The sequence below is a fragment of the Eurosta solidaginis genome, chromosome 3 (assembly GCF_040869045.1).
Source record: "Eurosta solidaginis isolate ZX-2024a chromosome 3, ASM4086904v1, whole genome shotgun sequence".
Taxonomy (NCBI): Eukaryota; Metazoa; Arthropoda; class Insecta; order Diptera; family Tephritidae; genus Eurosta; species Eurosta solidaginis.
Window position 1 is genome coordinate 271,202,857 of NC_090321.1, and position 23,203 is coordinate 271,226,059.

General features: G+C 36.5%; 2 protein-coding genes across 2 annotated transcripts in view; one reads left to right on the forward strand and one right to left on the reverse strand.

Moving 5' to 3' along the window:
- Gr47b (Gustatory receptor 47b) overlaps positions 1–9,034 on the forward strand; it is a 26,224-nt gene extending 17,190 nt beyond the window's left edge. The window contains exon 3 of the mRNA XM_067777237.1: positions 8,091–9,034. Coding sequence (XP_067633338.1) covers positions 8,091–8,183 — 93 coding nt within the window. The 3' untranslated portion in view covers positions 8,184–9,034. The remainder of the gene's footprint in view (positions 1–8,090) is intronic.
- On the reverse strand, positions 8,413–22,913 carry LOC137245576 (uncharacterized). The gene is made up of 4 exons (XM_067776473.1): positions 22,605–22,913; positions 21,826–22,535; positions 8,795–8,996; positions 8,413–8,738 (listed from the first exon to the last, which is right to left on the reverse strand). The coding sequence occupies exons 1-4, from the start codon at positions 22,771–22,773 to the stop codon at positions 8,668–8,670; spliced, it is 1,152 nt and encodes a 383-aa protein (XP_067632574.1). The 5' UTR covers positions 22,774–22,913; the 3' UTR covers positions 8,413–8,667.
- Between the last annotated feature and the right edge of the window lie 290 nt (positions 22,914–23,203).

Here is a 23,203-nt window from a genome sequence, read left to right on the forward strand (position 1 = left end):
GTTCTGGAAGAGATGGGTTCTCGAGTATCTTCCGACTTTGACCAGACGCGTAAAATGGTTCAAACAAGTAAAGCCGATATGTGTTGGCGACGTGGTGTTTGTATGCGACGACAACGAAAGCCGTGGGCAATGGAAGAAAGGCATCGTCCTGGAAGCAAAGGCGGCAGCCGATGGTCAAGTTAGGACAGTCTTGGTGAAGACTGCTGCTGGAAATTTACGTAGGCCTGCTTCAAAAATTGCCGTACTCGACGTAAAGGGTGATTCTCCCGGCAGTGAATCGAATCACGGAGAGGAGGATGTTACAGACAGAAATTAATATCAAATAGTTATGTACCGAGTACTTTAAACCTTTTCTTATATTCTTTAAAAATACGTACTTTATAAGCAACTCTGTTAATAGCCATTTTGTTCGTGCGCATCTGGTTCTTTCTTTTGAAAAGAAACATTGGAAGAGCACGAACAAGTCCTGAATTAATTTAAATGTAATTAATGAATCCGTTTTTATCAGATATAAAAACATTACAAATAGTATTGTTACAAATATTCTCGTGCGTTTTATTCCAAAGTCTTGCCGTCTACAACAACCCTGGATAAAGTTTTTTTAAATGTAGACCAAAATTTACGAACGTTTCGACGAACGTGTTCGAAACATTGATTCCAATAGTCTTCGTTAAACCAAACCGACTTCAGTCGACCGATTTTAAGTTGAAATATGTTAAGGTTATATGCTTAGTCCAAACCTTTTTTTCTGGCCTTTTGATGCAAGAGTTAACTATGAATAACCACGTATCTTCACTTTTCAGACTAGTTCGACTGTCCACTCACATATGTAGCAGACGCCGTGACGTGTAGGTGATATTTAAATTTGGTTGATAGGCTATAATCAATGTGATTCGCTCCAAGGGACTAGTTGGGATAGGGCCGCCAACTTTAGGAAATGTCAAACCGGGAGACTTGGGTGTAGAAAGATGATAGGTGAAAATCAAAATTTAAATTTCAGACGCTATTTTTCAGTTTCGCAAATAAACAACAGATGTTTAAATATAAGACCAAGTGATTTTGCAAACCCTTCCCATACGTATCATAAGTATGAGATGAGAATCAGGAGTGTTTGAACCCCTGGAACCTACTAAAGGATGTAGCACCACTGGCTTCACTTATTCTTTAGCCAGTCGGGATATAGAATTTTTGAAAAATTTGGCACCTTTCGGGTAACTTGAGGACAATTTGAAAATATTATCGACTTGGGTCATTTTATTCAAATTCATTTTTTGAAAAATTATGCAAAGTGAACAATTCAATTTTTAATTTAACTTTTCGTTTAGTGTTTGGTTTTAATAACTTGGTGAATTGGATGATGCAAAATCCGTGTTAAGATGGCATTGAATGCGCCTGTTTCTTAAATAACTTTTAAACGGTTAAAAAGAGTTAAATTTCGCTCCCCCAGCGGGTTAGGGGGGCTTAGAATATACCCGCGGTAGGTATGCCTGTCGTACGAGGCGACTAAAATACCGAATTGATTCAAGGGGTTGTGTGGCGCAACCCTCTCAAGGGGTTGCCAGCGCAATATATAGCTTCTCCAACTCAATTGTCAACCTTACCTAACCGTGGCGAATCCTGTTTCGTTAACAGTCGAGGATCTAGGGCGGGATGGCCTAGGTTTCATGTGGTCATACCATTTCCCGAGATGGTCCGACTGGTACCTTAATGGTGCTTGTTACCGGAACGTACCGGATCTGCATCCGGCGAAGGACCATCAACATTGATAATACTCCCCAGGGCCTTCGGAGAGTGTCCTTATCGCTACAACAACAACAACAGTTAAATTTCGTCATTGGATTATTATAACTGGCAGTGATACGCATCCGTTGATACCCCTTTCGAACATATCGGGCCAATTTTCGGCATGAACGATAAATGGCCTAGACTGTCATAAATAAAATAGTAGAAAATATCGTACCGCGCCGAACGCCGCCGCCGCTCCGATATTTTTGACATTCGGCGGCGGCGTATATCTCTAGTGTGCGTCCTCCGATTTTGCTAATTTTTATTTAGCACACATATAGTAATAGGAGTAACGTTCCTGCCAAATTTCATCATGATATCTTCAACGACCGCCAAATTACAGCTTGCGAAACTTTTAAACTACCTTCTTTCAAAAGTGGGCGGTGCCACACCCATTGTCCAAAATTTTACAAATTTTCTGTTTTTCGTTATAAGGTCAACCCACCTACCAAGTTTCATCATTTTATCCGTCTTTGGTAATGAATTATCGAATTTTTTCGGTTTTTCCAAATTTTCGATATCGAAAAAGTGGGCGTGGGTCCGATTTCGTACATTTCGTGATCTGAGATGAGTGCCCAGGAACTTACATACCAAATTTCATTAAGATACCTCAAAATTTACTCAAGTTATCGTGTTTACGGACAGACGGGCAGACGGACGGACGGGCGGACATGGCTAAATGTATTTCTTTTTTCGCCCAGATCATTTTGATATACAGAAGTCAATCACCCTTATCGCGAAGTTCACGCGGAAAAGTGTTCGCCTTCACTTCTTTTGTTCGGGTGAACTTTTTCCGCCTATAGGCAATTTCGGGCGAACAAAAGTTCACTTCGAAACAGCTGATGCTCTATTGCGAATTGGCAGTGAACAAATGATTTAATTACCATTGTGTAAATTTTGTAAGCAAGCATATATTTCCTTAAAATACAACAAAAATATAAATAAAAAATTTATAAAATAATGTTTAGTATTGCACTTAGGTTGGTATTGATTGAGCGCGAGGCAAATATATACGCGAAAGCGATTCGGCGGCAGTTAAGGGACAGTTCTAACCCTTTAGCTAAATGATTCACTGTAAGCTAAAAATTACTATTTTCAGCACTTATGAATAACAAGTTAATTTTTTTCAATTAGCTTTCTCCAATATAACAGGCTAAACAAGCTGGCATTCTAATATTTGCTAGTTATTCTTACCAACTCCTTGCCACCATTGAAGCAAAAATTTGGAGTTCCACCAATTGTAAAGTTGGGTAAATATCTTCGTTTTTTAAACGGTTTTATTTAGCTTGAGTTGACAGGCTGCACGGCCGCATGCACGGCCGTTGTGAACGAATCTTGTAATTGAAATTTAAGTAACTTCCCGATAAGCTACAAGCTTGAAACTTGGAATATAGTTCAGAACCCGATGGCAATGCAACAATAAGAAAAAAATCGCCGCTAGGTGGCGCAAGGATCGAGATATTCGCAAAATTCGCATTTGCGGTCCGATTTGGCTCATATTTGGAAAACATAATACATGCAAGAATAGAAATCGACCTGTGAAAAAAAATCGCCGGTAGGTGGCGCATGGATCGAGATATTCGCAAAATTCGCATTTGTGGTCCGATTTGGCTCATATTTGGAACACATAATACATGCAAGAATAGAAATCGACCTGTGAAAAAAAATCGCCGCTAGGTGGCGCATGGATCGAGATATTCACAAAAATCGTATTTGTGGTCCGATTTGGCTCATATTTGGAACACATAATACATGCAAGAATAGAAATCGACGTGTAATAAAATATCGCCGCTAGGTGGCGCATGGATCGAGATATTCACCAAAATCGTATTTGTGGTCCGATTTGGCTCATATTTGGAACACATAATACATGCAAGAATAGAAATCGACATGTAAAAAAATATCGCCGCTAGGTGGCGCATGGATCGAGATATTCGCAAAAGTCGTATTTGTGGTCCGATTTGGCTCATATTTGGAACACATAACACATGCGAGAATAAAAAGCGACTTATAAAAAAAAATTGCCGCTAGGTAGCGCAAGGATCGAGATATTCCCAAAAATCGTATTTGTGGTCCGATTTGGCTCATGCTTGGAACACATAATACATACAAGAATAGAAAGCGACCTATCAAAAAAAATCGCCGCTAGGTGGCGCAAGGATCGATATATTCACAAAAATCGTATTTGTGGTCCGATTTGATTTGGTCCATATTTGGAACACATAATACATACATGAATAGAAAGCGACCTATGATGCCCGATTTGGCTCATATTTGGAACAAATATTGCATACAGTCCAGTAGAAGTGACATCAAAATATTTTGGAGTTGGAGGAGGGACAAGCATACGTATATGTATTGAAGACTTACATTGTAACAAATTGTCAGGAAAGAGTCCTTGTAATAATGAGTCACTAAATGAACTAAATAGAATGAGAAATAATAGGCAGTTAAATAAAGACTAAAAACTTGAAAATAAAATAATTAAAAAAACATTTTTAAGTTAAACGGTTTTATTGAAAACAATACTTACATGAAATAATAATAATATGAAAAGCTAGAAAATAATTAGGTAGGTCCTAGGTACTAGTCATCACACTCCTTATCAATCTAGGGCGTTGATCAGACAATTAAATAAAAGCGTTGGACGCGTCATATTTCTATTGATAGTCATATATAAGACCAACTGAACCTTAATCAGGTTATGCTACGCCTCACATTTTAAGAAATTTCACGCGCCCAACGCTTTTATTTAATTGTCTGATCAACGCCGTAGATTGATAAGGAGTGTGATGACTAGTACCTAGGACCTACCTAATTATTTTCTAGCTTTTCGTATTATTATTATTTCATGTAAGTATTGTTTTCAATAAAACCGTTTAACTTAAAATTTTTTTTTTAATTTTTTTATTTCGTATAGGGAAAAAGCGTTGGAAAGGAAAAGGAAAGATGAAGTGGGTCTTAGGTAATCTTGTTTCAGTGAGGTGATCAACATTTTGGAACCGTTGCTTTGTCCACAATGGATAACTTGGCCGACTGATACGTTGTCATAAAAAATAGAATTTACATACTTAGCAATACAGGAATTTCACTTTTTTCCACTCAGCTTCCGATTGTGCATTATTTATTGACTTATTTCTAATAATAGAAGTACATATAATTATAAGAGTATCAAATTTCAAAACAAAAAATTAATTACATTTTGTTTTCCTTTCGTTCGCCTGTAAAATATAAGTGAACAAATTTTGGTTTTCCGGCTGTTCATTTCGCCCGAACAAATAGTTGCCGATAAGGTGAAATCTTTTTCGAACATGAAAAATTGTTTCGCCACCCTCTGCGATAGGGTGAACAAAAACTGTGAATATTTTCGGGTGAAAATAAAACTCGCGATAAGGGTGTATATTAATTTTCTTCGCATAAAAGTGCGTGCACACTAAGCGACGCGACACGTAGGGACACGTTCCACAAAATATTCGCAGCATTTTTGCCTAATTGGTCAACTTGGTGGTGCCGTGTCGTCCGACTGTCGCTATGTGTGCATGGTTCCACAAGAATACATGCAAAGTATATTTTGTCGCTACGTGTCGCGTCGCTTAGTGTGCACGAACTTTAACGGTAATCCGTAACGGAATAAACTAATCGAGATAGATATTCACCCTTATCGCGAGTTTTATTTTCACCCGAAAATATTCACAGTTTTTGTTCACCCTATCGCAGAGGGTGGGGAAACAATTTTTCATGTTCGAAAAAGATTTCACCTTATCGGCAACTATTTGTTCGGGCGAAATGAACAGCCGGAAAACCAAAATTTGTTCACTTATATTTTACAGGCGAACGAAAGGAAAACAAAATGTAATTAATTTTTTGTTTTGAAATTTGATACTCTTATAATTATATGTACTTCTATTATTAGAAATAAGTCAATAAATAATGCACAATCGGAAGCTGAGTGGAAAAAAGTGAAATTCCTGTATTGCTAAGTATGTAAATTCTATTTTTTATGACAACGTATCAGTCGGCCAAGTTATCCATTGTGGACAAAGCAACGGTTCCAAAATGTTGATCACCCCACTGAAACAAGATTACCTAAGACCCACTTCATCTTTCCTTTTCCTTTCCAACGCTTTTTCCCTATACGAAAAAAACGAAAATATTTACCCAACTTTACAATTGGTGGAACTCCAAATTTTTGCTTCAATGGTGGCAAGGAGTTGGTAAGAATAACTAGCAAATATTAGAATGCCAGCTTGTTTGGCCTGTTAAATTGGAGAAAGCTAATTGAAAAAAATTAACTCGTTATTCAAAAGTGCTGAAAATAGTAATTTTTAGCTTGCAGTGAATCATTTAGCTAAAGGGTTAGAACTGTCCCTTAATTGCCGCCCAATCGCTTTCACGTATATATTTGCCTCGCGCTCAATCAATACCAACCTAAGTGCAATGCTAAACATTATTTTATTAATTTTTTATTTATATTTTTGTTGTATTTTAAGGAAATATATTCTTGCTTACAAAATTTACACAATGGTGAGTAAATCATTTGTTCACTGCCAATTCGCAATAGAGCATCAGCTGTTTCGAAGTGAACTTTTGTGCGCCCGAAATTGCCGATAGGCGGAAAAAGTTCACCCGAACAAAAGAAGTGAAGGCGAACACTTTTCCGCGTGAACTTCGCGATAAGGGTGATAGTCTTTGAGCTCTGCTCAGCTCAGTATAATAACGAGAACGGAATATATAAAAACAACTTATAACAGAAAGTTTCCTGGCGAATAATTTGCCACTTATCCGCTATAGTTTTTCCTACAAATTGGCGGGACGTGACCTACTTGTTTAATGCCGACTCCGAACGGCATCTGCGAGGCAGATGAGTTTTCACTGAGAAGCTTTTCATGGCAGAAATACACTCGAGATGCTTGCCAAACACTGTCGAGGGGCGACCCCACGTAGAAAAATTTTCTTCTAATTGAAAAAACTTGTTTCTAAAATTGCCCGGGGCGTGAACGCAGGATCTTCAGTGTGGTAGGCGGAGTATGCTGCCGTCAGACCACGGCGGCCACCGTTATGTTGGTAGCGTTTTTTTTTTTCATTTCACTCTGTTTTATCGTATTGTATTTCACTTTATTTTACTTTATTTGATTTTTGTTTGTTTTTTAAATTTTTTCACTTTCTATTTTATAGGACTTAGTGAGCCTAACACACCTTTAATACAGAGAGTTAATGAAATAATTAGTCAACTTTTCCGCATTAAAGCCGCTGAAACCAAATCCTGCCCAATAAAAATGGACAGTCAGACAAGTCTTAAGGCAAGCATAAGTCAATCGGAATAGAAGGTATAAGATCCGAGAAGACGAAGCTCATATTTGAGGAAAATTTTCTGTATTCTCTCAATCATGTTTATTGCAATTTGATTACTTGCTCTCCAAATAAATACGCCATACTCTAGATGAGACCTAACATAAGACAAGACAGGACGTGTAAAGTAGTTGGAAAGTGCAGGGATCTGATAATTTGAAAGCATTGCGCCTCACAAAGCCGAAAATAGAATATGAGATTATGAAATTAATGTGTTTTCTAATTGATCCAATCTCTTTTTTTATATAAAAGCAGTTCTCTCTGTCTAGGAAGCGTATAAGTAGAAAATATTCCACGTTTTTTAGACCAAAGCGCCAAAAGTTAAACAAAAAAGGTATATTTTATGCTTTCAAAATGTTTACAAAACTGCCGCGCACAGAAAATTTTTGGTTTTTGAATTAAAAATTCAATATAAACATTATTTTCATATTAATAAATTTTCTAAGATCGCGGATTCGAATCGAGCTCAAGGCCTAAAAAATTATTTCTTCTTATTTTTGTTTTGATAAATTTTTTCTTAAATGAAAACAAATTTATTCAATTAGAATAGAAGAAAGAAATTTAGACAATTGCCAAAGCTCGCTGTATAGATCCATTTCGGGCACAGCTAAATTCCTTCATCGGCAACGTTTAGGCGCCGCTGCCATAACCATTCAGGTATCACAGCGGTTGTTTGTTTATCTTCATTATTTCTACTTCTATGCTGTTGGTTGTTAGGACTTGAGCTCGATTCGAACCCTCGATCTTACAAGTCAGTAGGCCGATATAACAACAAAAATTATAAATTTTCTATTTAAATATAGATTATTTCACCGGGCCGATCGCTGTTTAAAAAAAGATAAATATTTTTTGTAGTGAAGATTCCGCGCTTTATAATTGCATGTTTGTGATCATGACTTACATATGTATGCCCATTGTAAATGTGTTTAAACATTTTAATTCTTTTTACTTAACAGGCTGTTAATAGTATTGCTGGCAGCACCTTGATATTGATTCAACTTCAATTTCAACAAAATAGCTTTACGAAACGTATAAAGTACCACGAGTGATAACATACGCAGAGCTGTACTGAGTATGAGTGAAAAACTTATTGGAAGAACATCCGCAAAGGTTACCAATTAACACATTTGAATAAAGCTGTTGAGTTTTCTACACTCATATATCAATTAAAAACTGATGAAGTAATTTAAACGCAATTTTGAAAAGAAAGTTGTTGCGTGGATGTCATTGCAAGATGGACGCAATTGTTATGCCGTGCCGGAACATATTTAATTAAACTTGTATTTGTATAATTAAACGCTGGATAATATCAAAGCCAACTTGTATTTAACTGCTACAAGAAAACCAATTACAATTACAATGGTATTTAATTCCATGACCAATCTAATATTAAATTGTATGTAAATGTGGTACATACATACATACATATGTATGTATAAGGATTCACGTATTACGATATCAATAAAACACAAACGAATAAACATTCAAAACCAAAAACAAGTGAATTCCATTAAAATTTACATAAATACATGCTTAAGAATGTGTGAAAGACCTGTAAATGCCGAAATTGTCCACATTATAAATCTGTGAATTTATTTGAACACCTAAAACAAATGTCATATTATTTCTGCTACAAATTTCAATATATTTTAAAAGATACCTAAAAAGGATTCAACATCTTCATAACTGATTTTTTCGTTCCGTCGCATATCGTGTATTTGTTGCAATAAATTACGCACACGACTCTGAATATACATTTTCTCACTTATACCATTTCTGAAGCATGATAAGAAATTTCTTTTTACGTTCCAATAATATGGAAAAACCCCTTTTTCCAAATATAACATGACGCGTTGTAAAATCTAAATAAAAAGATAATTTAAATAAATATATAAATAAATATGTATGCAGTAATGTATGTATCCATGTTTTGAATTAGGCATAGCACAAGGGTGTCGTATTATTTATAAGTAAGACATATGTGGGACACAATCTTCGATCTGGAAACTCTATTAGGTTGATCTCTTATACCTACAGACTACGTCTATACCCAATGCATATATTTCAAACTACACGATGTGTTCCATCTCTTCACATGTTTAAGTGAATCACCATGTTAGGTGACCACAAAATCGACAACAACAGCACTTAGCAAACCAAAAATAACCACCAACAGCAGCCAAAAACAACAAACACACAAGATACTCAGCAATAACAGTGACAATATACTTGCAAGTGCAAGTGAACGAAGCAATGTCGTAAATAACAACAACACAAACGCATACGAAACGGAATCAATCCCAGCCGTCACAGCAAATACATATTGATGGCGACATAAATAGAAAGGAAATACCTTTGCATTGCTTTATGACGAAATTATGAGTCTAAAGAAAGTGAATACCGAGTTTCTAAGCACGGTGAAACAACTCAAAGAGGAAAATCAAAAACTGAGCGAGAGAGTATCGAGGCTTGAAAGTGTCTTTTAAAGCTGGAGACATTGGTGCTTTATCGGTAACCGTATCGGTAACCTTATAACAGCTGATTCGACCAATCTTATGAGAATTAATGCAATCGATTATTGGTGCCGCTAAGGTCGTAACCGTATCGTAGCCAACCAATTGGGTTTTGGTTTACCGTCGTAACGATAAACAGCTGATTACGTTAGGGATACGGATACAGCGATACGACATACGGCACCAATGACTCCGGCTTAAAGCCTTCCGCGATTTACAACCAGATTTACTGAATTTTTGTATGTGTGCGTGTCGGGTATTTGACGCTTGCCCTGCGACTATCAAATAAAAAGCCATCATTCAAAATTTGTATTAAGAACCCGTAGCGTTCGGACGTGAATATGCCGTCATCGGATGATGACTTTTTTTACTTGCAACTACAGCAGTTTTATTAAATAATAAAAAAATTAATAAAATTTTAATTAAATAATAATAAAAGCTTTACATTCCATAAAGCTGCTAAACATTGATAATTTTCAATAAATTTTAATAGGAATTGCTGTTCTTCCGCGCACTTGTTCATTTTGAATGTCGACACAAACTAAATACAACACTGCGTTTTGTCAATCACACCCCCCGCGACTATCAAATAAGCTTGCGTCAAATGAAAAAATCAAAAATTTTTGATTTTCATCAACGTGTAGCCGACAACAAATACGTGTGTCACGAAGCCATCCGACTGCACTAACACACACAAAATTCAGTCAATCTGATTGTAAATCGCGGAAGGCTCTTAAACTGGCGTGAACAACTACTAAGCAGTGCAGTCGATATTGTTGGTGTACCAGCGCTAACAAGTGATAATGCGAATGAATGCACAAAGCAAATTTTAGGCGCTGCTTTGAACTTATCTGTTTATCCAGAAGAGATAAGCAAGTGCTACATCAAAAAATTCAAGCAAACAAACGTGCTCCGTATTCATTTTGCCCCTACTGAGTTGAAGAGTAAAGCGGCAGTTACCCACCGACGTGTGCCGTACGTACGGACGTTTGTCGTACGAAACACGTTTGACCGAACCCTCAAGCCCGTAGGAATCAATGTGTGCGTCTGTGTACATGTACATAACATATTTGTGTTTGTATTGTTTACAGATAAGCACTGTTGCCATTGACCAGTTTGCATGCATGCTTAAGGAAACATCAACTTTTTCCAATTTAATTTTTCATGTTTTAAAAGGCTGGAATTAATATAAGATAAATATAAATAGATTACATATTTATAATCTGCACTTTTACATAATTATTTCGAATTATTTTCACAATTTTTTAAACTTTAATTAGGTGTTTTTGCATAAAACTGCAAACGGTCAAAAATTAGCGCACAAAAGTTTACTAGTCAACTCTGTCTAGTGAGAGAGCGATCAGCTGACACGTTCTTACGGAAAAAAATCAAAATTGTTTTGATTTCTACGTTCCGGGCTACGTACGTACGAGCGTTGAACGTCGGTGAGTTTTCGTTTACATTGCACACTCATAAGATAGGTCGTGTCAGCTGACACGTTTTTAGTACGTACGTTCGTGAGTAACTGCCGCATAATGCTCGTACGTACGTAGCCCGGAACGTAGAAATCAAAACAATTTTGATTTTTTTCCGTAAGAACGTGTCAGCTGATCGCTCTCTCACTAGACAGAGTTGCCTAGTAAACTTTTGCGCGCTAATTTTTGACCGTTTGCAATTTTATGCAAAAACACCTAATTAAAGTTTGAAAAATTGTGAAAATAATTCGAAATAATTATGTAAAAGTGCTGATTATAATTATGTAATCTATTTATACTTATTTAATATGTATTCCGGCCTTTTACAATATCAAAAATTAAATTGGAAAAAGTTGATGTTTCCATAAGCATACATGCAAAATGGTCAATGGCAACAGTGCTTATCTGTAAACAATACACACACAAATATGTTATGTACATGTACACAGACGCACACATTGATTCCTACGGGCTTGAGAGTTCGGTCAAACGCGCTTCGTACGACAAACGACCTTATGTACGGCACACGTCGGTGGGTAAAGCCGTGGTTACTCACGAACGTACGTAGAAAAAACGTGTCTGCTGACACGACCTATCTTATGAGTGTGCAATGTAAGCGAAAACTCACCGACGTGCAACGCCCGTACGTACGTAGCCCGGAACGTAGAAATCAGAACAAGTTTGATTTTTTCCGTAAGAACGTGTCAGCTGATCGCTCTCTCACTAGACAGAGTTGCCTAGTAAACTTTTGTGCGCTAATTTTTGACCGTTTGCAATTTTATGCAAAAACGCCTAATTAAATTTTGAAAAATTGTGATGATGTGTGTAATTATGTAAAAGTGCTGATTATAAATATTTAATCTATTTATACTTATTTAATAGTATTCCGGCCTTTTACAATATCAAAAATTAAATTGGAAAAAGTTGATGTTTCCATAAGCATACATGCAAAATGGTCAATGGCAACAGTGCTTATCTGTAAACAATACACACACAAATATCTTATGTACATGTACACAGACGCACACATTGATTCCTACGGGCTTGAGAGTTCGGTCAAACGTGCTTCGTACGACAAACGTCCTTGCGTACGGCACACGTCGGTGGGTAACTGCCGCATAACTGCCGCATAAAGTTATGTCCCAAAAACGGAGAGAAAAGGGGCTTTTTGGCGATGGAGAGAAAAACAATATTTACATAAACGATAGTCTCACTAGCTACAACAGAGCGCTGCTTACAGTAGCGAAGAAAACACAAAAAGCAAAAAATTATAAGTACCTGTGGATAAGTCATGGTAGAATAATGATGAAAAAGACTGATAATAGCAACGTTGTTATTCTTAGTAGTTTGACGATTTGTCAAAAGTAACGTAGTTTTCTAATTATTATTTAATACTTGCATATTTCAAATGGTTTTCTCAAATATTTTATATATAAACAACCTCGCTATAATCAGCCCTATTAATGATCTTGATTTGATGTATAATTCTACGGATTCGTTTTTTGCTATTCATCAAAACATACGCAGGCTTCGGCAAAATTTTGATTTATTGCTATGCAATCTAGAGATGTTTAAAAACTATCCCGACGTAATATTTTTGTCTGAAATCTGGATATACTCTCATGAAATTCGTGATTTCACTATACCTGGTTATAATTTTTTCGCGAACACTAATGACAGTTATTCTGCAGGTGGTGTTGGAGTTTTTGTTCGGGATATGTATGAGTGTGATTATTTTGAATGCAATCTCACAAGTGCTGACATCCTAAAGGTTTCAATAAGTATCTCCGGTGCAGTCTTTACTTTTATATGTGTTTACAGGCTACATGCGATACCTGTTCAGATATTTGTGGAAGAGTTCTCATATCTTCTCCGTAGTGAAAATTCAGCCAATATTGTCATCTTAGGTGACTTTAATTTAGATATTCTTAACACTAATCCTACCATAGATAGCTTCCTAAATCTAATGGCTGGTCATGGTCTAACATCGTATTTAAGTGAGCCAACTCGTAGTATGTCTGGAAGCTGCTTGGATCACGTTTTCTGTCGTGTTAGTAATCATTTTCTCAGTAGTTTGCGGAGCCTAAATCTTGATGTTGGAATAACAGATCACACTATGACTGGTTTATTACTAAGCAAGGCTTGTGCAAAAAACAATAATAAAAAGGTTAGTTCTTGTTTAACGCAAATAAATTTCGACGCTCTAAATGAACTATTGCGATTTGAGTCATGGGATGAATGTTACTCTGAAAAAGACGTAGCCAAGGCATTTAATACTTTTCTGAACATTTTTAACAGACACATTAAGTCTGCTAGCTTTTCTTTTATCCCTCGCAGATCTGATTATAAGTTAAAACCATGGATTAGCAAAAAGTTGCTTAAAAAAATTCATCTAAAAAACAAGCTTGGAAAAAAGTGCAAAAACCACCCATCAAACGCAAATCTTCGCAGCAGGTATATGAAATTATGTAGAGAGCTGAAAAAAGAAGTACGCTTGGAGCGTGATAATTTCTATCGAAATGAGTTTAGGTCTTCCTATGGCAATCCAAAGAATGAATGGAATATCATTAACGGTCTTCTGAATCGCAGTTGTAAAGCTAATAACATATCAATTGTTTTATGTGATGGTAGCGTGAGCTTTTCTGATCCTCCAGCAATGGCAAACATTTTCAATGATCACTTTCTATCAATAGGGCAATCTGCTGTTTTCGAATCCTCCTCTCTGATACCTGAGTTCCCGAATTCGGGAAATAGATTTTTTTTTAGCCATTTACTGGCATTGAAGTTTTAAAAAAAATGAATTCTCTGAATAACTCTAGATCATGAGGATGTGATGGAATTTCGAATCAGGCTCTTAAATATGTGGCACCAAATTTAGTTGATAACCTAACGCATTTGTTTAATATGAGTATTTTAGGTGGATCATTTCCTTCAGATTTAAAATGCACTATTGTCATTCCTTTATTTAAAAAGGGTGACAAAACGGATATACATAAATAACTACAGACCTATTTCTTTACTGTCATCAATTTCAAAAATTTTTGAAAAACTGGTTAAAGTTCGAATCCTATCATTTCTTGACAATAAAAACTATTTCAGATCAATGCAATTCGAGTTCAGATATGGGCGGTCAACAGAAAATGCCTTGCTGAAATTTTGTTCTTACATAAATAGGGAACTAGAAAATAAAAAGAACTGTGCTGGACTGTTCTTGATATCACTAAAGTATTTGACATGGTTGATCACCAAATTTTATTGGACAAATTGTATTGTGCGGGCTTCCGTGGGTTTATATGTAATTGGTTTAAATCTTATTTGTCAGGAAGAATTAAAAAAGTAAAAGTTGGAAGTAGTATAAGTAACCCAATTACAATTAGCTTAGGTGTACCTCAAGGATCTGTCTTAGGTCCTATACTATTTTTGATTTACCTAAATTCAATATTCTCGCTGCCATTGTATGGAAAAGTAACAGTCTTCGCTGACGACCTTGCTATCGCCTATGGTTCATCGAACTATCTGGATTTGGTAGCAGGAATCAATAACGATGTGCATTTGCTAAGAGTGTGGTTTGCAGCACATTTATTTCAATTTGCATCCAAAATCCTCACCTGACATAGCCATTGTATTCCATGCTACTGACTGCAAACATTTTGTACTAAATAATTTCCTATTCTGTGCATCGTTTAAAGCGGAAGTAAACTGTTGCGATAAGTGCTTCACTATTGAAAAAGTAAGCGACTTCCAATATCTTGGTGTTAGTGTTGACCAAAACTTGAGTTGGTCTACGCATATTTCTCGTTTGAAGTCCTACTTGCGATCTTCCGTTCGTTATTTTTATAATTTAAGAAAAGTGTGTTCAAACGCAACACTTAAAACTATTTACTACGCTTTAGTCCACTCCAATATGGTATAACTTGTTGGGGTGGCGCTTCAGGTAATAAAATCCAGCAGCTTCTAACTATTCAAAAATGGGTCATAAGAAAAATATGTAATGTTGATCGTTTTCACCACTCTATGGAGTTGTTTAGGGATCTGAAAATTCTTCCTGTTAAGCTTATTTACTACTATAAAACGTTAAAGTTATTTTCCATTCGCTGTGGGTATTTACATAGCCTGGTCTCGGATAGTTATAACTTGAGGCAAAACTCATATGGACTTGTGTATGTCCCGACCTCTCGAACAACCAACTTCAACAACTTCTTTACGATCGTTTCTTGTAAAGCTTTTAATGCGTTGCCTGCATGTATACGTGTCACTAGAAATCTGAATGAGTTTTTGGGAAAGGTAAAATCTTTTTTACTAGAGAAATCATACGAAGACATCAAAATTTTGCTGAACCCTAGCATTTAAAAAAATATATGTACATATTGGATTAATATAATTTATTACTTATTATTTTTAATCAAACTTCACCTCACGCACTATTTTACATGTTTTTAAATTCAATTTTATTTGGAGATGGCATTAGATACTAAAATCCATATATTTTTACAGACTGCCTTACTTTTCTTTCTGTAATTTTGGTTAATTTAATTTAAGTCGCTATTGTAACACATATGCTGTTTTGAAAGAAAATTAATAAAAAATGAAATGAAATGAATCCTTGCAACAAAAAGTATATATTGCAAGATAGAAGACAACTAAAATACTGGGGGTGCACTATCTCCGATCACCTTGCGGATAGAAAATGTGCATGTATGTATTGTGATGAATATTAGCATCACTAACCTGATACTAGTATCACTAAGCTTATACTAAGCAGCCACTCGTATGTACGTAAACAAATCAATCATCATTTACTCACATATGTACATACAAGGCAACGAAGACATACGCGCAAACACATGTAATCATCAGCCGAAGAGAAACATAAACTATAAATAGGTATACATGTATATAGCTAATAACCAAGCAAGGGATACAATTGCTCTGGAATACAGTTTCGCGAAATGACTAGACCTTAGGAGAAATGGATGAACGAGAAAACTGAGAGTATAAAAGCAGCGCCAGCTGAGAAATCAGTAATCAGTTTTGACTTAAGCACGCTATTGGTTGTGAAGTATAAGTGTATTGTGAAGTACCTACAAAGTAGTCTAATAAAGACTATTTTGCATTATTGAATATTGGAGTTATTTATTCAAAATTTTAGCGATTCGAACGTTAGCAGAAGGTTTGGAATAAGCGGAATTTCCCTAAATTCGTTACAGTATATATAAACATTTAGAATATTAAATTTCGGAGAACTTGAACGATAAATTCAGATCTGTTAAATAATGATTACTAATGGTAATGATTACCAGATTATTTTCTTTAAAAGCCAATTAATGATTAATTGCCATTATGCCTGTCGGTATGCCTGTCGTACAGGGCATTTTTTAAGTAATACGAACGTGGCCAAATGGCCACGTAGTAGTCCGCCGTGGCCACGTAGTAATCATAATCTGGCCACAACTAAAATGCGTGAACAACACCTAACTGAAATAATGTCAGAAATTTTCTGAACATACATGATTTCCCAAAAATGTCAAAAAATATATAACTTGCTAATTCTAATGAAGTTTTTGGTGCTAATCGAAGAAATTTATCAACGAATGAATGATAGTTAGAGATGGGAAAGGGGTAAATACCCAAAAGGTAAATACACGGTAAATTGGTTATACATGGTAAAAATGGGTAAAGTCCCAAATATTTACCCAAAATAAGGGTAAAAATAATCTTTTGGAAAATATGGGAAACAAACACACACATTCATTCCAAAATGTATCCAATTTGTCCTATATTGGTGGGTAGTTATCATTACGCTATCGGTTGAGTTAGCTTTAATCTGTAATCCAGCGTTTTTTAAAAATATTTAGCCAATAATGCATGCCGTTGCAAATATTTAAGTTTACCCAGTAAACATTTTGGGTCAAAAAAGAGTCGGAAAAATATCTAAATTGGAGCCTTTACAGCCGGTATGTGCTCATTTGGGAGGCCGAAACCAATGTATTTCCTTCTTGCAATGGTCGTCCTATATGAGCCTATTAACGTAAATCATTTGAGCCTAAAAAAGATGCTTATACAATAAAAGAATAGCAAGGGTAAAAATAATGTACAAATGTAATTCATTTTGTATTAAAATGAACAGTGATCGTAACAAAGTTTCAAAATTTGTTCCAAACTCGCTGTGACGAACATAAATAGTTGATAAATGATAATTTTTGCATGCTAGGTTAGGAGCTTTTAGGCCGTTAAATAAAAGGTAAAAATTAAATTTTCTTTTACCCTCCTACGCGTTTCGACGCTTTTCTGATTCCTACATTGCCCACTTATTTTGGACTCGTTTCGGCTTCTTAAATTATGAGCGCCGTGAGCCTGTTTGTTTGGGTAGATATGTGTCCCTTATAAATGTTCGCTTACAGTTCTGGAGTTTAATATGGTTCAAAAGCTTCAAAAATGCTATCACCTTAGAGCCTTTTATGACTCCAATTTGATGAAATTTTGAACAAGCGAAAAATATTAAAAAACTATGCAGCTCCGGAATAAAAACTCTGAAATTTTTCTGCGACAATTTATTCTAAATAAATAATTAATTCAACTAATACTTATTTCATTTCTATCTTATCCTCATGTGAGTTCTATCACAACAATTTTCTCCCCTATGTTTTTCGCTTCGGATATATGTCAAAAATTCTTCCTAAAAGCCCTGAAGTAGTTTCATTAAAAGGTTCAAAATTAGCAGTATATGACGCCAATAAGGCTCATATATGATATCGGAAGGAGGCCTGTATAAGATTTATGTTAGAGGCAAAATATAAGCATATAGCATTCGCTTCAGGTTCCTAAATGAGTTCATAACGAGTGCAAACAATCCAAAGTTTGGACTCCTTTCAGACTAATTGTTGACTCCGAGTGTTTGCTGGGTTGTTTGTTTAAAATAAAAACGAAATTTTTTTAATTTCAAATGGCGTATAAATTTAATTGCTGAATTGTAATTCCAAGCAGCCTCGATTCAAACGATTTTTAAATAGCCAAAAATAGATACAAAAAAGGAATATTCCGGGGATTTTCCCGGTATTTACCCATAAAAATGGTAAATACCCGGTAGAATCCCAACTCTAATGATAGTTCATCAAATACACTGTCAATGAGGATTTATTTGGAAAAGAACATGGGTACTCACGACTTCCGTGACATACATAAATTCTACAAATTCTGCACGTACTCGAGGATTTTTGTCAGCATATAATAAAAAATTTTTGGCCAAGAATGTAATAAGTTGGATATGAAAAATAACTATTCCTGGGATTACTTGTTTTATTGCAAATGTTTTGGTATGAGTGAGTCACAACCACGGTTGCCACAGCATGTTTTTTTTTTGACCAAAAATGGTAATATTCAAAAGCTGACCGGTATGGTCAGTCATGTCGAGGAGATATTTTTCTTTTGGCCACCTAGTGAAAAATCCTTAAAAAATGCCCTGCTGTCGTAAGAGGTGACTAAAAGACCAAATTGAGTCAAAGTGTTGTGTAGCGCAACTCGTTTAAGGGGTTGCCAGCGCAATATATAGCTTCTTTAACCCAATTGTCAACCTCACCTACTCGTGCCGAATCCCGTTTCTTTAACAGCCGAAGCTCTGGCTACCTCAAGTTCCTCATGAATCTAAGGCGTGGGAGGGCGGTATGGACTTGTAGGTTTCATGTGGTCATACTCAATCGGTACCGAGATGGTCGAGCTGTTGCCTTAATGGTGCTTCTTACCGGAACGTACCCGGTCTACATCCGGCAGAGGACAATCAAACATCGATAACACTCCCCAATGCCTTCGAAGAGTGTTCGTATCGCTACAAGAACAACAACAACTTCGCTCAGATACGGCTTTATTTACAGAATGTCTAGCGTCTTTGTTAACAGAACTTTTAAGTTGCGATCTATTATAATAGGTTGATACGATGTCTAAATTTTTCAAATACTTCAAATTCAATTTATCAGTTATACATACTAACGCACGTTTTCAACCTGTCGCTGAAGTCATTTGTCATTCCTGAACAGTGGATAATGGAAAGTATAATTTCACTACTAAAGCCTGGCAAACCAGCTAACGAAGGCGAGTCATATCGACCGATATCTACCCTTTCGACAGTAGCGAAGACATTGGAAACTGTTTTGCTCCCTCATATCACGGCAAATCTTCGCCTAGCCACGCACCAACATTGCTTCCGCAAAATGCACAGCACCAGTACGGCACTAAATGCCATAAACATTCAGATTAATTACGGACTAAATCAAGAAAAACCCCATCATAGGACGGTGCTCGTGGCACTTGAGCTTTCAAAAGGTTTTGACGGCACGCTACTCCAAGACATAGACGACTCACACATTCTTCCTTGTCTAAAAAGATGGACCGCAAATTATCTGAATGGTCGGCAAGCTTCGGTTCAATTTAGGAACGAAATCTCAAAACCTTGGAAAATTAAAGAGGAGGTACTACAGGGTAGTGTCCTATCCCCGCTTCTGTTTAAATTCTACATATTGTTACGAATATTAGCAACACTAAGGGGTACTGTCATCTCTAAGCCGATGCTAAACAGTGATTTGTATGCACATCAATAATTCAATCATTATGTCTACACATATGTACGTACACGCAGCGGAGAAGCAACGCACAAACACATGCCGATATCTTATCTGAGATATGCAATTATAATTGTGGAAGTGTCGCTCACAAATACACGCGCATGTGAGAGAAGCTATACAAATTGTGAATCTGTAGTTATAGCTGAGAAACTTATAGCAGATAACCAACTAGTAGATTCTAGAACAGAACCGCCTAGAAATGTCAACGAGTAAACCAAACAGTATAAAAGGCGACAACAGTAGAGGCGCGCGAATCAGTTTCGATTAAGCACGCTATCTGTCGAGCAATAGAAGTGTTATTTTGAAAGTACTTGAATAAAGGCCATTTTGCATTATTAAATATTGGAGTTATTTATTCAACAGTTTAGTGATTCCAACTTAGCAGAAGGTTGCAAATAAGAGGATTTGCAGTAAATTCGTTACAATATCAAAACTCCCTCCCCCACCAGAAGGAGTTACAATTATTTCCTATGCCGACGACTGCACGATTATGGAAACAGGACATTGCCTTTAATTGATGAATTAGTTTCTAACATATAAATAAACAGTTATCTCCACGATATTTCTAGTTTCACCTCGCGCATTATCACCGACAAAATCCACTGCCACTCTGTTTACGGCGTGGAATGAACTTACTTAATTGGCGCTTAACCGTTTAAACCGTTATGGCCGTCCAACAAGGCGCCCCAGTCGCTCCTTCTCTCTGCCAACCGGCACCAACTGGTCACACCAAGGGAGTTTAAATCGTTGTCCACTTGGTCCTTCCAAAGGAGTGGGGGCCGCCCTCTACCTCTGCTTCCATAGGCGAGTTCCGATAGAAACACTTTCTTGACCGGAGCATCATCTTTCATTCGCATAACATGGCCTAGCCAGCGCAGCCGCTGCGTTTTAATTCGCTGGAATATGTTGATGTCTGCGTATAGCTCGTACAGCTTACGACAGGCATACCTACCGCGGGTATATTCTGATCCCCTAACCCGCTGGGGTCGTACAGATCATCGTTAAATATTCTTCGGTACTCGCCATCGCCATCGCCAACGCGTAGAGGTCTATAAATCTTTCAAATGACTTTTCTCTCGAACACTCCCAGAGCCGCTTCATCTGCTGTTCTCATGGTCTATGCTTCTGCACCATACAGCAGGACGGGTACGATAAGTGACTTGTAGAGTATGATATTCGTTTGCCGAGAGAGGACTTTACTTTTCAATTGCCTACCTATTCCGAAGTAGCATTTATTGGCAAGATTGATTCTTCGCTGGTTTTCATAGCTGATGTTGTTGCTAGTGTTGATGCTGGTTCCCAAATAAACGAAGTCTATTACTATTTTGAAATAATGGCTGCCAACAGTAGCGTGGTTGTCAAGGCGCATTTGCGCTGACTCTTTGCTCGATGACAGCAGGTACTTCGTTTAGTCCTCATTCACCATCAAACTCCTCTTTACCGCTACTTTATCCAGTTTCGAGGAAGGAAAAGCTGTCGCAAATATTGGACGTTACGACGATCGTGTCACACTACCGACTGTCAGTCACCCAAAGATCTTAGGGGTAACGTTCGATAATACTATGACCTTCAAGGCGCATGCCACCGAAATTGTATCTAAAGTACAAAGCCACAACAAAATGCTCAAATCGTTTGCCGGCAGCACCTGGGGAAAAGACAGACACGGTTCACGTTCAAGGCAATTGGCCGGCCGCTCATGAGCTACGCGTTACCTGTTTGGTCGCCTGGTCTTAAAACCACATACTGGAAAAGGCTGCAGGCCTGTCAAAATGCTACTATCAGAAATCAGTATTTTAATTGTCTAGGTTATTATAGAAACTTGTTAATTCTTTATTGAACTTTATGACTCAAAAAAGAAATTGCGAGAAAAAGCTGTTAAATATAAACAAGGTATAAACAAGGTATATACCTGTCAATTGATCCTCAAATGACGGATACCCGTCTAGCAGGGAAAACATTTCTTCAGGACGTTTGTGCTCTTCTTTTTTTTTTTTTTTGAGTCATAAGCCACATTTTCATAGACCGGGTCTCATATGCTGATATTGTGAAGCTATGTTTATGATCATTCTTATGTAAATATATACTTACTGTTATTATAACACCAACAGTTTCATTAAAACTGCTTGCTTTCTTTTGTGACTTTGAATAAATCAGTTCATAGCTTATAGATTCCAAATGATTCTTTTTCAAATGGGTTACCTTATTATTTGCTAATAGTAAAATCAATAAACGTAGCGCAATCAAATTCGCCGGAGATGCTGCCAATTCGCGTTCACTCAATGGTGCACATAATGAAAAGTATTCGAAATATCGTACATCTGCTGCAGCTAGCCAAACCATTTTCAGCCGATGTGTGGGATATGGCATGAAGTCCATGGGTTCTTCATTGCTACAAAATTTTAACAAAACGCGTAAACGTATTTTAAATGTTATGCCTTCAGTTGTAGCATCTAACATTATATAGTTCGTTTGCCATTCACTATTATAATCTCGTGTGGCATTATATTCTACACTTTTTGAGTCATCTACTAATTCCAATTCGTATATATCACCCATATGTCCACGAACAAAATATCCACTCAAGTCTAAACCTTGCGCTATTATACCTCTTACAACACTGGTTATGATTCCCCCAGTAATGCGTATACCGTTACCAAAGAAAGGCATATCCTGCATGCCATTTACTTTACAACGTCCACGTTGACCTAATGTAATAAACGCTGGATATTTCGTGGTCTCCGCACCGAGAGGCATATATCGGGAAAAATTGAATGTTAATGAACAATTAAAATTGCTGGCTGAAATTTTAAATCAGATGCATTAGTAGAATTTATTAATTTAGGATTTGATTGCATTTCTTAACTCACCAGGTTTGATAGAATCTACGAGTATGGGACCAAAAATTGGATCGTTTCGTATGATATCAAGTAGGTAAATTCGTATTAGCCCAAAGTCATTTTGCAAATAGTTGCTAGTATCTATGTCTACCGAAATTGCATTTGCAATTCTTCCTAAATGTTTATCAAATGTTGTCATTTTGCAACGATAATTTTAATCTAATTTTATAATATTATTACTATAATATATATGTATTTTTAATATTATTTCCTCTATATAGGGTTTTTTATTAATAAACACAAACGAATTGCGTAAATTTCCATATAAATTATTTTTAATTGTCAGCCAGTAATAACGGTAAAATTCGGAGTTGCTTTATAGTGTACCATACCAATGGTTGCCTTAAGGCCGTGGCACATTTCAAATTTGTCATGTGCGTTTAACATAAAGTAATACATTCCAGTAGTATCGCCTAAATCAACCAAGATGTTGGATATGAAGGAACTTCAAACTTGGCCATTGAAGTATATTACGCCATGCCCATTCACATACAAAATTTCGCGAATCACTGCTATAAACATTCTCCCTATACAACAAACATACTTGCTAACATATTTCATTTCGTTTT